Below are 22,602 nucleotides of genomic sequence, written 5' to 3' on the forward strand. Positions count from 1 at the left end.
TTCACATTTTCAAAAGTTTTGAGGTTATAAACCCTCTTACCAAATTGAAAAAGTTCTGAATTTCCAGACACTAAGCAGCAGTCAGCTTACATCTAGGCTTCTTATTTTAGACTGTCTGTAATGGGCCTCTCGTAAAATCTCAGTAAGGTTTAATCAAGCAAAAGAAAGTCATTATTATAAAAGAAAGTTGGAAATGCCTCTCTCTGCCAAAATAATTACAGTAGATCGTCGTTTTACGTGGGGGTTACGTTCCACGGAAATGCGGCGTAAATTGAGACCTAATACTAGTGTTGAAGTAAAGGTTTGGTTCCGTAGATAACAAAATACTTCATTCTAATGATAACTAATTGTATAAGTTTAATGTGTACTTATATCAACTTTTATGCACAACATGCATGAAGCAAACATAAATTAATTTCGTGTCTTGTTCACGTTTCGTGTTCCAGGATCACTTGCGTCATTCCCATGATAGAATCTTCCTTCACTAACAAATCAGAAAGATCATTTCTATTGTCTAGGGAATGGCTCAAAATTTTGAATGTGAACATTTTTGGTAGTGTGTCACCGACGTCGGTATCCTCGTTGGTTTTGGCCTCCTTTGTCACTCCTAAAAGCTCTTCTTCCAGTGAGTCCTGAATTGTGTGAGTTTAATAACTTTACTTCTGGAAAGAGCTCTGGAACCAATCGCATAAAATGTCTCCAGTGGCTCAAGCTCGATTACTAGCAAGCCAAAATGTAGTTGATTACATGTAATCTGCAATTTTTAGGAGTTTGGATTTTGAAAGAGGGGAGAATTTTATCTGTTTGCATTGCCGCATCCGCGTGAAACCGAAACTCATCCGCGTAAAATGAAATAAAGGTGTCAAATCTTAAACCACGTATAATTGAAACCGTGTAAAATAAAACTGCGTAAAACGAGGGTCTACTGTATAATAAATCCATCCATTGTAAGCCCATGCTCTAAACCACGATACTATTAAATAACTCTTCAATAACTCTTAAAGTGCATTAAAAAAACTGCCATTAGCCAGGAATTTATAAAAATGAAGCATGAAGAGCATAATATTCAAAATAAACACTGTATGTTTAATGGATTTAATGCAATTGAAACCTTTTTAGAAAAAAAAGAGCATGAACATTTTTATTTAGTACCCTTTTTTCAACCCGGTCTTTTTCTTAACACAGGCCAAATTAATGTTGTGTCCCTTAGAAGGAACCTGCAGAATTGAAAATAATGACTCATGATCATAAATATTTATTGTTTCATCATATTTTATGTACCACTTTCACAAAGTGTTTTAAAATTTTATGTACGTAACCACACGTTTGCAGGGCAAAAACATTACACATGTTTGAAATACTATGCTAAAAAATAAATAAGTACTAAATTCTCTGAATGATGACAACCCAATGTCTTGCTAAAATCATAGTAAATTACAAAATCCCTAATTTGGGAGAAAGGTCAAAATATGTATTATCTTCAACATAACCTCTGGAAAACCAGAAAAAGTTATAGGTGTCACTCAGTGGTGCACACAGGAATTTTGCAAGGGGAGGGTCCAGAGTTTCAAGTCCCATTTCTATGCCCCCCAATATGCGTCAATTTCATGTATTTCTGCCTTAGCCCTGGCTATAGGGCGGTAACTTACTGAATATTTACTTGATTTTATTGATTCTCGACAACGAAAAACTGAAAAATAAATTATTGATCACTAATTAGCACTAATTAATACAAAAATATTAATAAGAGACACTAAAATTAAGTCATCAGAAAGTACAAGAATTTATGCATTTATACTTTTCTCATTATTCAAAAATGAAAATGGTGAAGCAAATTCATTATTAGAAGCACCAAGTCTGAAGACCAAGAAAAATCTCATTTTAATCTGTAATTACAAAACTAAAAACCTGATTATTACATTTACAGACACCAGTCTGTCTCTATAGGCTTACAAAATATCGTAGAATAAATTCTAGTTTTCTAGTTCGTTTTTCGATTTTATTTATAACTTCCTGAGTGTGTAACGGTGACGTTGCTTGAATTCAATAGTGCGCAAGAACCCCTATTAAACCTACATTATACTTAGTTATCTTTAAGTATGTTTTTAGCTTTCTCAAAGTCGAGAAAGATCTCTTGCTTGTGCAATTTGTTATAGGAGAACTGCACATTTTTAAAAAATTCTTTTAACAGGAGGATATTACTTTTCACTTATAAAAACTGAAATTATTGTTATCTTTGCTTGGAATTATTTTACGTATAAAATACATCGAATCATAATCAATCGAGAAAAAAAAAGGCAAGAGCTATGGGAGGGGTCTCGACCCCTTGGACCCCTCCCTTGTGTGCGCCACTGGTGTCACTTACCTATCACCTCCAGAGTGAAGTTGTACTGAATGGTACCAAGAATATTGGAGACTAAGCACGTGTAAACTCCTTGATCTTGAATTGTTACTTGGTCGATTTTTAATGCCCATTTCTGAAAGCGTATCTGAAATCAGAGTTCAGCAGATCATTTCCAATTGTAAAAGTCATTGAATTGTTAAAATTCTTTAAATTGCAACAAAACACGGCATAGATTAAATATAAACATTACATTGATACCTTACATGAAACTTCTTTAAAAATTACACGTAGATGTGCAACTATACATGACAGTCAAGAAAATTGTCATTTTTTGTTTCAAAGCTCTTTTTTATTATGAGAGCATTTTACTTATATGTTTACAACCAATTTAGTACACAGTAAACTCTCTCTCTCTATCTGTACACACTCTCTAGTATGAACACCCTGATATTCTGTACACATTTTGATGGTCCCGGGGAGCACATACGAAGCAGAGAAAAGTAAAGGGATGTAAGTGAACGTTTCAAAGTTTGGAGTAAATTGTGTTGAAAGTTCAGATCCTACGTAGGCTTTCATTTTTAAAAAATTCTAAATCTTGCTGTATAGCAGCTCCTACTGGGTACCAGTACTATTTCGTGCCCCAAAGCAAAGGAGAGGTTCTATCATTTGCACTGGTCATGGACACCCATATGCAAAATTGTAAGGGGGGACTCAGATATTTTAACCGTGGTTTAGCATGATATTTTCCCCATGAAAACCAATTTGAGGACAGATTAGAGTCATTAAAATTTGACATTTTTAATAAATTATTCATTAATGGCTGGAGAAGAAATATTTTTACATTTTTGCAAAGAAAAAGTACTAAAAACAAGGAAGTTCTAATTTCTAAGGGGGGGGGGGTCTGGAGCCCCCTTGCCCCCCTATATGGGTACCCTTGGCACTAGTTATCTCCAAATTTTTATTTTTTTTTTACTTCCCTTTGCTTCTCACTGCCTTATATGCAATTAAATCCGTCTCCTTCTATGATGAAATGACTTTTGTCAGGTTTTATGATTGTTCGAAATAGAGAGTCTACTGTATAATCGTTTCTGCCAATTAGCAAAATGAAAACAAGATATAATAAAACTTCCCCGTGATTTGAATACTTAGAAAATCAAATATGAATACAAATACAAATGTGACGACCAGCAACAGGCTCTGGGCCCAGCTAGACTGGTTCCTAGTCAATTTATAATCCCCAGTGAAGATCAATAGCTCTCTTAAAACTATCTACTCCCTTCCTCATTACCACCTCTTCCGGTAAACTGTTCCAAGGTTTCACTACCCTGCTATAATAATAATTTTTCCTAATATCCATGTTAGCCTGAGATTTAAATAGCTTAAAACAATGACCTTTGTCCTGTTTTCAGTGCTAAACTTCAGCCCCGTAACATCTTTCATTTTAATAAATTTAAACAACTGAATCATGTCCCCTCGGTCTCTTCTTTGCTCAAGACTGTATATTTTTAACCTTCTAAGCCTGGAATCATAGTCTAAGTGAGAAAGTCCATTTATTAGCCTTGTAGCTCGCCTTTGAACCCTTTCCAATACATTAATGTCTTTCTTAAGATAAGGAGACCAAAACTGAACAGCATACTCCAAATGAGGTCTTACCAAACTTCTATACAAGGGCAGAAGAACTTCTTTAGATTTGTTTGAAACAGATCTATTGATAAACCCAAGCATCTTATTGGCCTTGTTACTAGCAATGCTGGCTAAACTTTAAATCCTGACTTATTAAGACCCCCAGATCAGTAACTTTGTCTGCCTGACTAATGACTGAACCTTGCAAATAATAACTTGTACACTTATTTCCATGCCCTAAATGTAGCACTTGACATTTCCCAACATTAACAGCCATACCCCATTTATCAGCCCACTCCATAATATGATCTAGATCCTCTTGCAGCTGTTTTGCTTGTTCTTCATTATCTATAGTCCCCATAACTTTGACATCATCAGCAAAACAATTCATGTTCCCAGAAATATTTTTGTGAATATCGTTCATAAAAACAATGAACAAAACAGGCCCTAACACTGATCCTTGAGGAACCCCGCTTAAAACCTCATTCCAATTAGAGTAATTTCCCCTTACAACTACCCTTTGTTTCCTTCCGGTCAGCCAGTTTTTTACCCAAATGAAAGTTTTCCTTCCTATTCCTATATCAGCTAATTTGCTAAGTAGAGCAACATGCGGTACCTTAACGAAAGCTTTTTGAAAATCAATGTAAACAACATCTACAGGCTTCTTATTGTCCAAAGCCATGGTAACTTTGTCATAGAAATGTAATAAATTAGTTGCACAAGATTTGCCTTTCCTGATACCGTACTGAAAACTAATCAATATTGTTACAAATTCTGTAAATAGTAATTATTGTAGGAACGTAACCTGTAAATAGTTTCCCGTAATGAATATACAACCCCTTTTTCATTCGGCTAAAGTACACGACCCCTATTTTCTTTCTTTCAGTTTGATAACGGTCAACGCATTTCGAGAAGCGTGTGGAATATTTGAGAAAATTCTTTTCGGTGTATTTAAGCCGTTAGCGATGGATAAACAGTTGAGTTTCGATTCAGATTTCGAACTGAGTGTGTGTATTAGCTCTGTTTCTAGCGAGGCATTTCGCTGTGTTGTTTTCGTATTTGGAAGTAAATACGTGTGTAAACGTTGAGTTTACGGTGTTGCGTGATAATTGCTTAATTGCTGATGAATAATTTTGCAGTTGTTGACGATCTTTCCTGTACATAGTGTAAATAAATTTCCTGTGCTTTTATCAAGAACTGTGTCTTCATTTCAAGAAAGTGGAAGTCGCACCGAATCCGTTACAATTGGCGCCCAACGTGGGGCTTCTTCTGGACTTTCTTGGAGTAAGTGTGACTTTGGACATTTTTTTTCATAAAGACTGTTTGAATTTATAGACTTTGTTTTTATGGTGATTACTCGCGCAATGGATGACCAATTAAAACAACTTCTGGAAGCAATTAATGCTGTAGAAAATAAACTGGAAGAAGAAGATAGAAAATTTCATCAACTTAAAGAAGACATCTTTAAAGACCTGGAAAGGAGATTGGCGACCGCGGAAAGCAGCTCTGTACAGTTTGGCGCTCCCACATCGGTTGCTCGACCGTCCATTAAACTTGCCACATTTGATGGGAAAACTTCGTGGCAGGTTTACAAAACTCAGTTCATGATAGTGGCGGAAGCGAACGGATGGGACTCTGCTACCAAGGCCTGCCATCTTGCAGCATCCCTGAGAGGTGACGCAGCGGACATTCTTCAGACCCTTCCGGACAGCCAGCGCCTGGATTTCGCCGCCCTCACATCTGCGTTGGAGCTTCGCTTCGGTGAGAAGTGCCAGAAAGATTTCAGCCGACTCCAGTTGAAGTCCCGTTTCCAGAAAACCGGGGAAACCCTGCAAGAGCTAGCGGCGGACGTCGAGAGACTGTCTCATCTTGCTTTTTGCGACTGTCCTGCGGATGTTCGAGACAACCTGGCACTCAACTACTACATCGACGGGGTTCGAGATCCGGAAATCCAGAAAGCTCTACGGATGGCGGATGTCAAAGACCTGAGTTCTGCTGTTGTGTATGCGATGAAGTTGGAGGCCGCCCAGCAAGCAACCCGCAAGGATCGCCATTCAATCCTCGGCGTGAAAACTGATGAGCCTGATCCGGTTTCGTCACGCTTTGCTGAACTGGAAAAGCAAATAAAAGAAATTGCAGGAATCCTCAAAAGGACTTCGGCTCCCAAGTACCAAAATGGACAATCACTTAAGTGCTGGAAATGTGGCGGCGAGGGTCACTTACGAAGAAACTGTGAAGCTCGCCAAGAAACCAGAGGGAAGAGCACCTCTCCCTCCCAGGTCCAGGAAAACTAAGCCATGGCAATCTCGCGGGGCGGAGGTCGCCAAATTGGAATGAGCCCCATCTTAAAGTTTTCCAGATTTCATCGACGAGTGGCGGCAGTAATGGACTGTTTGTTTACGCATACGTAAACGGGTTTCCCTGCGAACTGATTATTGACACTGGAGCCAATGTTACAATCATTAGAACAGATGTGGCTCGTCAATTTGGACTCAACATTCTATGGACGCCGCCCTGCGTTACCCTCCAAACTGTGACAGGTGACAAGATCGAGATTGAAGGTAAAGTAAACTTAGAAATTGTGTTTGGAAATGCCACTTACCATCATACGGCATTCGTTGCTGCTATCACAGACCCCTTCATTCTCGGATTGGACTTTTTAAAGAAGTATGACTTCAACCTCGACTTCAAGACAAATGAGCTGCACTCGATGAGAGAAGACATAGTCGTTTTCCCCGCAGAAAGTGATGTAAAATCCGCTCATCAAATAATTGCCCAAACAGATTTATCAATTCCCTCAAGGTCAGAATCATTAATACCCGGCTCCATTGAAGAAAGCAATAGTTTTAGATTTGGACTCATTGAATACCCCAACTTAAGCAATAGCCCAAAAGGAGTGCTGGTAGCATCTACGCTGGTGGACCTTTCTAAAGATGTAATTCCTGTGCGAGTCGTCAACGTGAGTAAAAGGCCAAGGAATATCCGGAAAGGTGAAGTGCTGGCAACTTGTACTCCAGTAAACTGCATCATTAGAAGAATCAATTCCCACGAGAATGTGTCTTCTGAGTCCTTGACATCGAAGTTAATTGGGAGTGCACCCTTATCGAAAGATCAAAGAACTGCTGCGGAACAATTGGTGGATGACTTCAAGCATCTGTTTTCATCTACATCGGAGGATGTTGGCCGTACGAATTTAACGCAGCATAGGATCTACACTGGAGAACACCCCCCTATTAAACAGCATCCAAGACGACTACCGTTCGCCAAGAAGGAAGAGGTTGAAACCCTTCTGAAAGAGATGAAGGAGAATGATGTAATCGAACCGTCATCCAGTCCTTGGGCCTCTCCCATCGTCTTGGTCCGAAAGAAAGATGGCTCCACCAGATTTTGTGTCGATTACCGACGGCTGAATGAAATCACCAAGAAAGACAGTTACCCTCTTCCACGGATAGACGACACCTTGGACACTCTTTCCGGACACAAGTGGTTTTCGACCCTGGATTTGAAGAGCGGCTACTGGCAGGTTGAGATACACCCTGATGACCGAGAGAAGACAGCATTTACAACTGGACAAGGCTTATGGCAGTTTAAAGTGATGCCCTTCGGCCTCTGCAATGCACCAGCTACGTTCGAGCGTCTTATGGAGACAGTGTTAAGAGGACTTTCCTACGAATCCTGTCTGGTCTACTTAGACGATATCATCATCGTGGGACGCAGTTTCGAAGAACATCTGGCAAATCTTAGGAAGGTGCTGCAAAAGCTTAAGGAAGCCAATCTGAAGTTAAGTCCGTCCAAATGTAATTTGTTCCGCCGGGAAGTGAACTATCTTGGTCACATCATCTCTTCTGAGGGTGTACAAACCGATCCGGAAAAGGTATCCGCGGTCAAGAGTTGGAGTCGTCCCGAAAACATCCATCAGCTGCGAAGTTTCCTGGGGCTCTGCACGTACTATAGGAAGTTTGTGAAGGGTTTTTCCAACATTGCACGACCTTTGCATAAGCTGACGGAGAGCAAGCAAAAGTTTGAATGGTCCAAAGAATGCGAAGATGCATTTCTACGACTGAAGGAGGCTTTAACATCAACGCCTATCCTCGCCTATCCTCAGCCTGAAAAATCCTTCATCCTAGACACTGATGCGAGCAACGAGGGCATCGGAGCTGTTTTATCCCAAGAAATTGACGGAAATGAACATGTCATCGCTTATTGGAGCAAATGTTTATCAAAGTCGGAGCGGAATTACTGCGTCACCAGAAAGGAGTTACTGGCCATAGTGAAAGCTGTAGAACACTTCCATCATTACCTCTACGGCCGAAAATTTCTGCTTCGGACAGATCATGCCTCATTAACTTGGCTTTTGAACTTCAAAAATCCGGAAGGCCAGATAGCCAGATGGATACAGCGGCTCCAGGAATATGACATGGAGATCAAGCATCGAAAAGGGTTATCTCACGGTAATGCTGACGCTTTATCAAGGAGACCCTGTCCTGAGAACTGCCACTATTGTTCCCAAATCGAGAAACAGTATGGAACGACTAGCCCTACCGCCTATCAGGTGACAGTGACTCCAATATCATCAGAACCTGATCCATGGAGTGACGACCAAGTTCGAAAAGATCAACTTGAAGACCCCGACATAAAACCAATTTTGGAGTTCATGGAAAGTGACAGTCGACGCCCTAGCTGGCAGGACGTTTCTATCTTCAGTCCTGCAACAAAAAGATACTGGGCTTTATGGAACTCACTCCATTTACGGAACGGCGTGCTACACCGGAAATGGGAATCTGACGACGGCAAAACATCTAGGTGGCAGTTACTACTTCCCCGATCAAGGATTTCAGATGTTCTGAAAGAAATACATAGTAGTGCGACTGGAGGACATTTTGGTGTCTTGAAAACCCTCAATAAAGTTCGGGAGCGCTTCTTCTGGAGCAAGGCGAAGGATGACGTGGAGAAGTGGTGCCATTCTTGTGACGCCTGTGCTGCTCGTAAAGGACCGAAGAAGAGAAGCAGAGGGAAGCTACATCTGTACAACGTTGGAGCTCCTTTCGAACGAATTGGGATCGACATCCTGGGTCCTCTACCAAGAACTGCTGATGGGAACAAATACATTCTTGTTTCCATCGACTACTTCACCAAATGGCCGGAAGCATATCCCATTCCAGATCAAGAGGCTACTACCGTAGCAGAGACTCTAGTCCAACATTGGATCTCGAGATACGGAACACCTTTGCAGATTCATTCCGATCAAGGGAGGAATTTCATCTCTGCTGTGTTTAAGGGCCTATGTCAAATTTTCGGAATTGAGAAAACTAGGACAACACCACTACACCCACAATCGGACGGCATGGTGGAGAGATTTAACCGCACAATCCTAAATAATCTCTCGCTTATGGTATCCAGAAATCAACAGGATTGGGACAAGAAGCTACCTTTGTTCCTCCTGGCCTACCGCAGTGCTGTCCACGAGACTACCGGATTTGCCCCATCTCAGATGCTCTTCGGACGAGAGCTTCGGCTACCTTGTGATCTCGTCTTCGGTCGTCCTCCGGATGCGCCTTCATCGCCTGAGGAGTACATCCAGGATCTCCAGGCCCGGTTGGAAGACGTTCATAACTTCGCACGAGAGCGAATCAACATCGCGGCGGAGAAGATGAAGACCCGATACGACACAAGGTCTACTGGACATGAATTCAACGAAGGCGACAAGGTTTGGTTATGGAATCCCATCCGACGGAAAGGTCTTTCACCCAAATTGCAGTCGCATTGGGATGGACCCTACAAAGTCGTTAACCGACTAAATGACGTCGTAGTGAGGATCCAAAAATCACCTAATGCAAAACCTAGGGTTGTACATTATGATCGGTTAGCCCCATACTATGGCCATAGTTCATGAGTATTACGTAAACAACCAAGGTTGATAACATAAAAGTTGTAGAAAATTTTTGCTTTTAATGTTTAGTAATATTTCTTGTTATTATTGTGTTTTCTGTATCTGTTAGTTATTTATTAATGTGTATATTTGTAAACTTGTGATAGAAGTTTGGCACCCTTTCTGGGGATTGTACTGCCCGGGACGTGCAGTCCTTGGGAAGGGGGCAATGTTACAAATTCTGTAAATAGTAATTATTGTAGGAACGTAACCTGTAAATAGTTTCCCGTAATGAATATACAACCCCTTTTTCATTCGGCTAAAGTACACGACCCCTATTTTCTTTCTTTCAGTTTGATAACGGTCAACGCATTTCGAGAAGCGTGTGGAATATTTGAGAAAATTCTTTTCGGTGTATTTAAGCCGTTAGCGATGGATAAACAGTTGAGTTTCGATTCAGATTTCGAACTGAGTGTGTGTATTAGCTCTGTTTCTAGCGAGGCATTTCGCTGTGTTGTTTTTGTATTTGGAAGTAAATACGTGTGTAAACGTTGAGTTTACGGTGTTGCGTGATAATTGCTTAATTGCTGATGAATAATTTTGCAGTTGTTGACGATCTTTCCTGTACATAGTGTAAATAAATTTCCTGTGCTTTTATCAAGAACTGTGTCTTCATTTCAAGAAAGTGGAAGTCGCACCGAATCCGTTACAATATATTATATTAAGAGCGGTGTAATGTTAGCCAGCTTCCAGTCCTCTGGCATTGTCTCCGAGTTATAAGAAGCATTGAAAATATTTACGATTACATCTGCTAATTCCTCCGCACATTCAACTAAAATTTTTGGATAAATATTATCAGGTCCCGGAGCCTTATTCTCTTTCATTTTTTTCAAATGAAGTAAAACGTCATCCCTGGAAAATACGAAGTCCTCAAGCTGTACTATAGCTTGTGTCTTGTTGGTGTCAACTGTTGAGATACAGTTAACGTTAAAAACACTCGAAAAAAAGTTATCAAGAACATTAGCAATATCACTAGCATCCTGAATTAAAATTCCGTGCTCATCAACCAGTGGCCCAATATGACTATTTCGAAATTACCCCGAATTAGCGTATGCAAAAAACCTCTTGGGATTCTTGTTTATGTTATCTGCCAGTCTTTGCTCCAACTCTCTTTTCTGAATCCATACCAAATACTTAAATTTACGCCTTGCCTTACAATATTGAAGCCTATCTGCACTGTGACCAGTTTCTCTAAACCTATGAAAAGCAGCTTGCTTGTAATTTAGAGCATCTTTAGTTTCCCTGGAGAACCACATTGGCCAAATTTTAGTGTTGACACCCTTTCTCCTAAAAGAAACATGATCCCCAACCGTTTTTGCTAGCTTTTCCTTAAACTCTTCCTACTGAAGATTCACATCACTATTGTCCAATCCAGAAGAAAAAACTGCTTTCAAACTCTGCCTAAGTGCCACTAAATCAGTATTTCTGAAATTGGGCACAAACCTAAAATTCTCTACTTTGTGCGTATCAAATTTAATCCCAAACCTAATACTGTTGTGGTCACTATCTCCAATATGTTCCCCTACACATAACACCTGAATAGAACCTTCCATATCACAGAAAACTAGATCCAAAATCACGTCCTGTCGAGTACCCTGAGTTACAATTTTATCTAAAAAACAGTCAAAATTACTTACAAAAATTCCTCTTCTCTGCTATTACTACGGTAAAAATTATTCCAATCAATTCCTGGAAAATTAAAATCTCCCATTATAATGACTGACCCCTTGCTTGAAATGTCACTAATAATACTAAACATCTGTTCATCTTGACCCTGGCTTAAGTTGGGTGGCCTATAAATGTTCCCTAAACATAGTTTATTTCCCTTATTGCTCATCAACTCCAGCCAAATCATATCAATCTCATTAGGTTTATCATTAATTACCAATTCATTGCGAGTTAAAGTGTCTCTGACATAAAATAAAACCCCACCACCTCTTTTACCTACTCTATCTTGTCTAAACAAATTATACCCAGCGATAGATAATAAATCATCATCACTTTTGGTAGCCCATGTCTCGGTAACTCCAATAATATCAAACTTCTCATCTATAATTATGCTTTTCAATTCTCCCATCTTGTTCCTAATACTACGAGCATTTGTATAAAAAACCTTAAGTAAGCCCATCTTACTTTTATTTAATGCTGCACGATTATTTGAATCCCAGCTGTTAAAATCTTTTCTCTTATTAGCCACCCTATTTCCGTTCCTACTAAAATCCAAATAGTTAATACCCTTTCGAATTCTGCTCCTTAAACCATGCCCCCCATTCCAACTTAATTTTTTGATTCTGAAGCCTCTAAAACCAAACCACTAACCATTTTGACCCCTGTAGAGCTCAGATGCAGGCCATCCCTAGCAATCCAATCACGTTTACATTTACTCCACACATCAATAAACCTGATACTACGCTTAATGCGAATTGAATGATGTTAAGCTGTTAAGCAAAAACTGTTTCTGCTGCGCAAGAGAAACTTCATGTCCCATTCATCTTAGTTGAACCATGTGACTTGGGATCTTCGTCTCAGCTTTTTGTAAGCCAATGATTGGACTTGATCCCTACAGTTACTAATTCGTGCTCTAAGATTTAATATTTTACATTGATAAAAAGGCAGAACCTGATTTACTAACATGGCCGCTCTTCTGAAGTAACAGTCCATTCTTTTTCCATGTGATAGTTGGAGTTGGATTGCCATCTGCTTGGCATTTCAGTGCTACAGTGCTCCCAGCTGGCTTAGCAACAAGCTCTATCATATTGTCAGGTTTCATGAAATATGGTGGTTTGTGAGTATCAGTTGAAGGAGGAATTTGGTCTGATTTATCCACATTGTTAGTTTCTTAGAAAGAAAAAAAAAAGAAAATTAAATGAGAATTTTTGAAAGATCACATTTTTCAGTATAAATATGATAATGAATAAAATATAAAGTTGTGATAACATTATATGTCAAAATGTTAAGATACATCAACAAAAGCAATAAAGTAGTTGATAGTAGGTATTTAACCCCTGTATGAAAACACAGAGAACCAAGCTGTGATGTACAAATTCCAAGATGTACAGCATGTGCAATTGTTCATGTTTCAGGGAGTTCAAGGAACTCCTTCCCCCCCCCCCCCCAATGTAGAAGCACCCCTTCAATTAAACTGCTGCTAGCATCTCAAAGTGCAGAATCATTTCACACCGTAAAAAAGTTCCCCTTTTACAATGTAACCTTGAAACAGATGTACGCTGAATGAGTAACCATTAGTGATTGCAATACCGATATACCGAATACAGGTACTTTGAGCAATTTTGTAACACGGGTATTTGCTGAGGTAAAATACTAGTATTTTCAGTATTAGCTGAAAATAATAAACACTCATAGCTTCAAGTGAAAAAATTTCAATTTAACTTATTTATCCACTTATTATTTTTTTTTCCACTTATATTATGGGCCCTTGGCTTCCACATTGAGGAAATGGGAGGAAGCCAGAGAAATTGGGGTCGGACGCGGCCTGAAAAAGGGCCCAGGACGAAAAAAAACGTTAAAAACTTAGATTTGTACGTCTATTAACCAAAATTGAATTGGCTTGCACCATTTAGACGAAGCGGCCCTGGCACTGCTATAAATGCGTGGGCCATGCTTTGGGGTATTGATACATGAGCACAAGCAGGGGCATGCACAGGGGGCAACAGTCCCCCCCCCCTCCCGTGCACTTGCCCCCGTGTTTGGGGCAAGTTAACGCGACCGCCTTGGACCCCAAAAACATTTTTTTTCCTGTTAAAAACACAAGTTGAGCAACAACTGAATATGGAAATTTTGACTTCATTAAGTTCAAACATAAAAATTAGAAAATTCATTGAAAAAAAAAACCTTGTAGATGTGCCCCGGTCTGCCCTACCATTTATTAGTATCCTTCTTTCAAGGCACATACAAAAATGTGTCAGTGATAGCTTTATTTTACATTTCATAATATACTTTTTTCAGAACTTTAAAACTTGATTCAGGAACTTAAAGGAAAATAGGAACTAGCGACAGTTTAATGTCTTTGCTCGACTTGGAAGAATCGAGTTCCGGTGCTGATTAGTTTAACTTTTTTAATTTACAGAGGTGGGCCAAAACTTTTTTCCGACTGGGGCAAAATCAGCCAGTACGCCCCTGACTATAAGTAAAGGGTGTCCCAAAATTAACGCAAGATTTGAATTTGCCGCCATTTTTGCAATAAATGGTTGGCAACCCTGAAAAAATAACAATTTGACAGCTGAGAGTTTAGGGTAATCAAAAATGGAGCATTAAACGATACAATAACGCACTTTCATTATTGAACAATTGTTTCAAAAATAATGAAAGTTGAGGCTGGTCAAGCAGTTACTGTTATTGGCGCTCGGTATCGCAACACGGTAATGCACGGATGGTTGTGGGCTTGTTGACATAGACCTTTGAATTCAAATAACCCCATAAGAAGAAATTTAAAAATGTTAAATCACACGATCTAGGGTGCCAATTCTGATCACCGAAATGAGAGAGTATGCGACCAGGAAATGCCTTATGCAGTAATTGAAATGTTTCACTCTCTCTAGCTGTATGGTACAATAACACCCCATTTTTACTAACCCTAAACTCTCAACTGTCAAATTGTTCTTTTTTCATGGCTGCCAACAATTTATGGAAAAAATGGTGGCAAATTCAAATCTTGTGTTAATTTTGGGACACCCTTTATAAATCACCAGGGGATAAATACATCTGTAAATGGTCTTCAACAGTGTACTAGCTTTTTAAGTTGTATGCGCAATACCTTTAATGAGGATAAATGTAGAAGAAGAACAGGGACATATACGATCACTAACTGGCAATTAATTCTTCATCGAACAAGTTAAGCTATTTTCATAGATTAGTAGTAGTGTGTAAGAACTGCATGTGTGTATGTAGTTTTATTTCCCAATAAATAACTATGTGATATCTATTACGTCTAATATATCTCATTTTCTCATATTTTGTGTAATATATTAAGTAATGCAAATGTAATGGTGACTTAGGGTGCTGTTTCATTGCTGTTTCATGTCTAAGGGGCTTTAACTATGTAAAAAACCAATTTAAATTGTCCTGAGTAAGTTAATGCGCTCTAGTTAGGAAAATATTCGGATTATAAATACAGAATCCTACTTCACGGAAATTCAGTTATCGCGGTAAAGCCTGGAACGAATTAACCGCGATAACCGAGGGTTGACTGTATTTGAAATTTCTCAAAAAATGCTTGAAAATATATTGTTTCCTTGCACATTTCAAAAGTTTGTATAAAAATTGTATTATTTATGAAAATTTATTGGAAACAAATACAAAATGAAGGAACAAATGTCATATAAAACATCAATAGTAGTAAAAAACACATTGCATCTATTGAATTGTGTCTAAGGCTCAACTTTCTTACAGTTGCAAATATTCTTTCTGAGTTCATGCAGGCCGGTGGTACTGCTAACAATATGTGCTACACCTCCTTCATCTTCAAAAAAAATTCGGTCTGTTGCGTGTTATTTTTGGATAAATCTTTTGTCTGTGTGTAGTTTTATTATTTTTTTTAATTAGTGATTTCTTTTTGAGAGATGATACTTTACCAATATTAACATCATATTCTCTTGAGAAGGAGAGGTTTGTGTTTGCTTTTTATGAGCTCTTTCGTTTGAAATTTAAGATTAATTTGACTAAATTTGATCTTGTATGTTTCTCTTATTCGTTTTCGCTTTCTTTTCAAAATTCTTTACAATTGTAATTATGTAAATATCTGAAAATATGTTTCACTTTATTATGGTTTACCTCTAGCATATTGAAAAAACACTCATGTTTATGAAAATTGCAACAACATGAAGGACTCATTAGAAATGAATAAAATTTATCTTACATATTACTCATAGTGCTGCAAATAAACGATCAAAATTACAGATCAATGCAATGAAAATAACAGACATAAATTAATATTGAATGTAGCTACCCTGTGCAGCTATGAGAGCCTGTACACGTTTCGGCATCAAATCATAAAGGTTCTGAATGTCAAGATTGGGAATAGCATCCCATATGGCTTCAATCTGAAACCAAAGATCATCTGTACCCACTGTCCGACGAGACACATGGGGGAGTCTCCAAACAACGCAATCCGAGACATGCACAATGGGCCGTCATATCAGGAGAATGGGCCGGCCAAAGAGTTAGCGTAATCTATCGTGCACCGAAGAACACTTACAACTTACGTGGGACATGTGGACTCTGGAATGTGTGTGCATTCTCCTGCTGAAACACTGCACCAGGAAGGCTCTGAAGAAAAGGTAATAACTCCATCCTCACAGTGTCCCTGAAGTAGCACTCACTATTGAGGTTACCCGCAATTTAAAGTAGAAGAGACAGACTGCCCTTGACATTCAATATTGTTCCAACCCTGACGCCCGGTGTTATGCCAGTATGACTTCCGATTACAAACTCTGGGAGTTGACGTCCGCATGTGTAACGTCTGACAGTTAGGTGTCAATTGTTAAAGTGCTGATTGAATCTAGACTCATTTGGGAAGACGACCTGTTACTAGTCCATACGCCAGTGAGCTTGCTGGTGGGCCCATTGAAGCCGGAAGCAACGATGGTTGAGAGTTATGGTAATCATGAATAGGGGATCCTTGCACGCACCAGAAGGCGACAAACCGAGGATGCAGCAGGTGTAACACCTGTAGCCATATTCAAACATTGTGCTAGCGTACGAGAGGACACCTACCGATCCATCACAGCTAGGCGGGCAAGGTGTCGAGAATCCCGTGGCATTGTTCCATTGTGTGGGCTGGTGCAAGCTCTTCAGCTAATTTCATTGTCTTCTATCCATCTTTTATCAATACGCGTCACACATGAAATACACCGCCAGCTCATTCATTTCCATCTGAGGACTGCAGTTTCGTGCTTATTAGCACTCATCAGCCCGGCATAGGAAAGTGACTGAGCTGGAGATGGAAAATCTCTTAAGGAAGCCAAGAGTGCCAAACAAACTGGTAGCTAATATAGAATTAGACCAGACGAGTGACCGAAGCAATGGTTCGGTTCAACTCGAAGATTGAAGGCTGTTATATCTCGGTACGCCAGAGCTCTTAAAAATAGAGAAAGTTGATAAGAGAGGAAAGCATTCGCACGTGTTAACTTTGGCTATTTACTTTGGTAACTGCTTATGGTGAAGAAAAAAAACTGTTTCCAAACGCTTTTTTCGCATAGAGTAAACAAATTGCATGTTGTTGTTTTTTATTATGATACTTTAAAAAATGTTAGGTGTGAATTTAAATGTATTAAGTTCAACAAAAAAAATTGCTTGAAGTGGCCCACTCGGCGGTTGGCCCAGTCAGGGATCCCCGACTGGCCGACCTGGCCAGTCCGCCCCTGCTTATAGTTATAATGTTTAACGGTTAAAATGAAATAGCGATTCCTACACTTTCTTCGGCGATTTTATACCTCCACTTCCTCAACTAGTACAACTACATCCCCTCAGAAGAGCTTACCTTACTTGGAAGACATACTTTGTTATTGTTTTGTAGGAAAAAGTTTACATGAGTGCATAAAAAAGGCTAATTACTATATTTGAAAAAAAAAAAACGCCATGTAGTGAAGCCGCGAAAGTCGAAGCGCGAAGTAGCGCGGGACGACTGTACTGGTATAAATAACAGTATTCCGGTATCACGTTTTAAAAATACCAAATACACGTATAGATTTTTTTTTATCTGGCATTGCAATCCCTAGTAACCATGAAAAACGTGTATGCAATACATTTTGCAATTTGTGTGTCACTTGTGCTCTTTCACTTAAAAATAATCAACAAATTAACTAAAAATGATTTATTTTATGTTCAATTCAAGTTAACTTATAAAAGAACATTGCGTAATTTTATTATCTTGATTTCAAAAGCTAGATCGTTATATAAAGGTGGAAAAATTAAAAGATTATTTTCATGATTTGTTTATTTTTAAGCAAAAATTATCTTTCTCTGTCGTTGTACAGAGAAAAAGTTTGTTCTCATGTAAAAAATTACATAGTTCATTCCATCTGGTTAATTATTCACTTTAATTAGTATTTACTAATTAACCTTCATAAATTCCTATAAATCTTTGATATATTTTCTCAGCATTGCTTTGCTAATATACAGAGCGTCGAAAAGTCTTAGACACATTTAAAAAATTCATAGAAAACCAACAAATTGTCGTATGAATTTGCGGTTGGCACCGTAATACTTCACAGGTTCAAGAGTTTTTATGACATTGAAAAAAAATGAAAAGAGGAAAAAACATTAAAAGTAACTTTTAAATAGTTTTTGTTGACATGGGAAAATGCAAAAAGGAATGAAAATTACTAAACGAAGAATTACAAGCATAGCATGTACTGACACCCTGGCTGCGAAATGCCTTTTTTCTTCTTCTTTTTTTCCCCTTTTCGTTTTTTTTTCGATGTCATAAAAATTCTTGAACCTGTGAAGTATTATGATGTAAACCGCAAATTCATACGCCAATTTGTTGGTTTTCTATGCATTTTTTAAATGTGTCAAGGACTTTTCGGACACTCTGTATAATGCCAAGAATAGTAAATTATTAACTAAATAAGCTTATGAAAACAAAAACATATTACATATTAACAAATCAACACAAGATGCGAACATAATAACAAGGGACATTTAATGTAAAACATCTGCATTATAGGGTTTTTTCACATGCTAGGATTTTTAAAGAAACAATGATTGAAATAATGCATAGCTAATGTTATGAATGATTTCAGCTTTTAAAAGCTTTGTGCATCTACAATGCTTTTTTTTTTTTTTTTTTGTTTTGTTTTGTCAGTTGTTTGTTTTTAAATTGATGTGCACAACAAATACTGTAAAAATAAAAAAATATTCGTTATACATTAGGCAATTAATAGTAAAACAGCCATGTTTTATAAGTTTTATGTAAAAAAAAGACTATGTATTTAAACATTTGATAGTTGGAAATAATCAAATTAATTGCTTAAGTACTAAGTCAAAAACATATACCTTTTAATATGGACAAAGAAAAGTTAAATTGCACTTTGCCTTCAGAGTTTGAGGCAATGCATGAGTATAAACCAGCATCATTAGTGGATACGTTGTGGATTTCCATTTCCCAAGCATCGTTACTTCCCTACAAAATTTAAGAAACTACATTAATACAATAATAAAAACATTAAAGAGGTATAAAAAGAAAACTAGAGATTGAAGAAAAATGCATGTAAAATTTGCTACTTCAATCAAAAAATGTATCTAAATTTAAAGATGTTTCAAGAGGGGAAAAAAATAAGCATTTAATTCCTACTTTTTAAAGCCAAATTTTATCAACATTCAGCAAAGATCGTTGACTTTTTTTTAACTTCAATAGTTACTAATTAAACAAGTAAAAACAAAGATATTGTATTAAAAGTTAATCAGTAAAGCAGTTAACATTCCAACTCTTGACAACAAACGTTCAAGTTTGTCTGAATCTTCAATTTCTTTTACTGATAGGAAATTCATACAAGAAAAGAAAACAAGATGACTTGAAGTAAGTCATCATTATCAAAATTAACTATTTAACTGCAAGTTTTTGAAATATTTATTTTCTGATTAAGTCACATTATTGAGATCAAAGTGATGTAACACTTGGTGATGCATCAAAATAGTACTTAAAATAGAAAGTAATACTGAATAGTGATTTTAAAAATGGCAATACACGTGTAATGTTATATAATAGTTCATACAAAGTATGTATAATAAATAATAGTGTGTTTGAATAAGGGTTGCATGATAATAAAAGTAAATGATATTCATTTCATCTATAAGAAATGTCGATTCGGTGGTGTTTGTGATTCGAAAATTCTGGGTTGCCATTTCGAAAAATTTTCGGATGACAATACATTCTAAAACTGAAAAACTATTCTAAAAAAAAAAAAACTTTTAAAATGTTTTTTTTAATTATTTCAATGATTTGGGTATGCATACTTGAAGATTTTTTTACAGGGGAGGGGGGGGGGACTGCCTCATAGTTTCCAAACACTTCACAGTCTTCAGAAAATTTTACTTGAGTTTACTATCATCCCTGGTAGCATTATAAAATTCTTGTTACTATTAAACCTATACTTCTTTAGTTTCACAGAAAAAGAAAAAAAAAAACTTACCAAGTTGCCATCATGAATTGCTGTAAAATTTTTAAACCAGGCAATTGATGGTGGTGGATATCCTCCAGCTAGACAACTCAAAGTAACATCAATTCCACTGGGAACAATGACTTTGTCCTTCATATCATCAGGTTTTAAGAAGAAAGGTTCTTGGGTAGTAGCTTTTAAATACAATGAAATTTATAATTTGAATAAATTTGCAGCAAGAATATATGAATAAATCAATATAAATAATATTCCATCAACAAATTAAATTTTAAATGTTTATAAGAAATAGTGTTATTAAACAGTTGGTTCTTCCAGCTTAATCAAGAAATCAAGTAAAACTCTTTGATCTCACTCTGATTTTGGAATATATTATTGCTTGTCATAAACCTATTATAATAAAGACTAAATAACTAGCAGTGCACTAAAAAAAAGTTGAAAGAAAATTAAATCCACAGAAAACAAAATTTAATAATCATATTTTATATTTTAATTTATAATCTTTCAATATTTCATACTCAGCTTTATGTTCTGTCAGAAAATTATTTTAGTTCTCAAGTTTCTCTTTGGTTATTAGAAAACATTACTTGAATATTACTCCATGTACTGTATTTAAATTGAGCTGCCTGAAACGCATATGAACAAGCTTTAAGAAGCTCAAATAAGGTGACTTTAAGAAAAAAAAATAATAGTATAAATGCCTTTTCTAACTGTGCAAATAACTCAAGTATAATTATCTAGAAATAAAATAATCGAATAACAAACATCATCGCATAGTCTTTTATTAAAAAAGAAGACAACCAATATACTTACAATTTTGTTGAGACAAGCATGTTCTCCAAAATCCATTTGTAAAAATAAGAATCAAAGTCAGATCTTGCATGAAACACATTCTTGATGTTTTTTACACTAAAAGATGAAAATATTTTAATGAAATTTATGTTGATGGAAAACTATAATCCATCATTACTTAGGAATATAATACCATAGTGATTAAAAAAAAGTTCAATACTGTGAGTAATTAATTTAATAAAATATAACTGAGACTATGTACATATCGCCCATTTGGAGAAGAGTGCCACATTATGAAGAAATGAAATTTTATGGGAGAAGCATTTGAAGTTGAACTCTTCAGGCAATTTGCATTAAGAAAAGTAAGTTGACTGTGCTCTCCAGTGGTTAATATAATAGAACAAAAAATCTGTCATTATTTTCCAAAGAAGATAACGTCCTTCAAAAGCCTTTATGCGAAAAAAAAAATTAAAAATTTCATATTGTGGCACTTTTTTTCCAAATGAGCAATGTATAAAATTAAGGGAATATAATTTGAAAACAAATGAATACATAAAAAAATGTTTCAAAATACATATGAAAGATATGTTAGACAATTTAAGTCATCATTAGAATTCAAAATATTATCAATGTCCAGAACCTTAATTTTCCATTTCGTAAAAATGTTTTCTTGTTTGTCATCTGACAGAGGTGCCCCCCTACATATCGAGATGAGCTTCCCCCCCCCCCAAGAAAGAGTCACCCAAAAAGTAAAAAATACCCCTCAAAACAACCCCCTAAAAATGTCAATGGTGCAGTCCCCCCTGCACCATGACCCCCCACCCCCCCAGATGGGCACCCCTGCACATACACACATCTGACACTTTCTCTCTACTCCTCCTCACTCTGATTAAAAACAAGTTTGATGAGCACGTACTGATTGATTTCGCCCCCAACCATTTCCATAAACAAATAAAAACTTGAAACATTTGCATCATTCAGAGGAAACTATCAAAATGTCCCTTCTCAAAACAGTAAAGTAAAAATAGAATATATTTAAACACAGTGCCTCCATATTGCCTAATTTTCTTAACTTAAAACAACAGTAAAAGACTTTCTCACAACACATTCTCTCTTTCCAAAGAAATTTATAATTCTTTATTTCAAAACAAAGACAAACAAAATATTAACTGAAGACTTGCATCTAATCGATCTCGAAATCTTCTTAAATTTCATCCCGAAACTAATAAACACAATGGAATAAATAATTACATTTTTTTTAAAACAGGATTTGTTGCTTCGGTACAAAATATTTCTCACCACTTTTCCAAACTCAAATTGAAGTAAAATATTAGCATTTCCTTACAATAAATTAAGTAACATCAAACATACCATAGTGACAGTAAATAAAAAACAGCGCCTCTCGCGCGACTGCAACAACAAAACACCAAACGAGAAAAACTTTCCACTCACCCTCTTTGATCCCACGCATTCCACTCCGCCCTAGGATAACAAGGTTAACTGCGTGTGTTGCAAAATCCTAATAACGCACCCAATTACGAAAAGTATTACTAAATCATTCAATAGAAACCGTTATTTTTTGATCGCATTTGCACAGCCCCTTCGCAGTCAGAACGAACAAAAAAAGAATAGCGAAGACGTCTCACGGCACATTTAACGACGAGCATGGTTGCTTTTTCTGTATCAGCCGCAGATACGCGGAGGATATCTTTTTCTCCTCTCATTCCGAGGATCATCGCCAGACTAGTTCCACGAATGCGTGCTCTTCGTGCTCGCTG

General features: G+C 37.1%; 1 protein-coding gene across 1 annotated transcript in view; it reads right to left on the bottom strand.

Annotated features, from left to right (window-relative positions):
- Positions 1 to 20,170, bottom strand: part of LOC129216617 (fibroblast growth factor receptor 3-like) — a 35,359-nt gene extending 15,189 nt beyond the window's left edge. The window contains exons 1-4 of the mRNA XM_054850833.1: positions 20,048 to 20,170; positions 18,912 to 19,038; positions 12,529 to 12,734; positions 2,366 to 2,489 (exon numbers count right to left, since the gene is read on the bottom strand). Coding sequence (XP_054706808.1) covers positions 2,366 to 2,489; positions 12,529 to 12,734; positions 18,912 to 19,038; positions 20,048 to 20,170 — 580 coding nt within the window. The remainder of the gene's footprint in view (positions 1 to 2,365; positions 2,490 to 12,528; positions 12,735 to 18,911; positions 19,039 to 20,047) is intronic.
- Between the last annotated feature and the right edge of the window lie 2,432 nt (positions 20,171 to 22,602).

Source organism: Uloborus diversus, chromosome 2 (genome assembly GCF_026930045.1).
Source record: "Uloborus diversus isolate 005 chromosome 2, Udiv.v.3.1, whole genome shotgun sequence".
NCBI lineage: Eukaryota > Metazoa > Arthropoda > Arachnida > Araneae > Uloboridae > Uloborus > Uloborus diversus.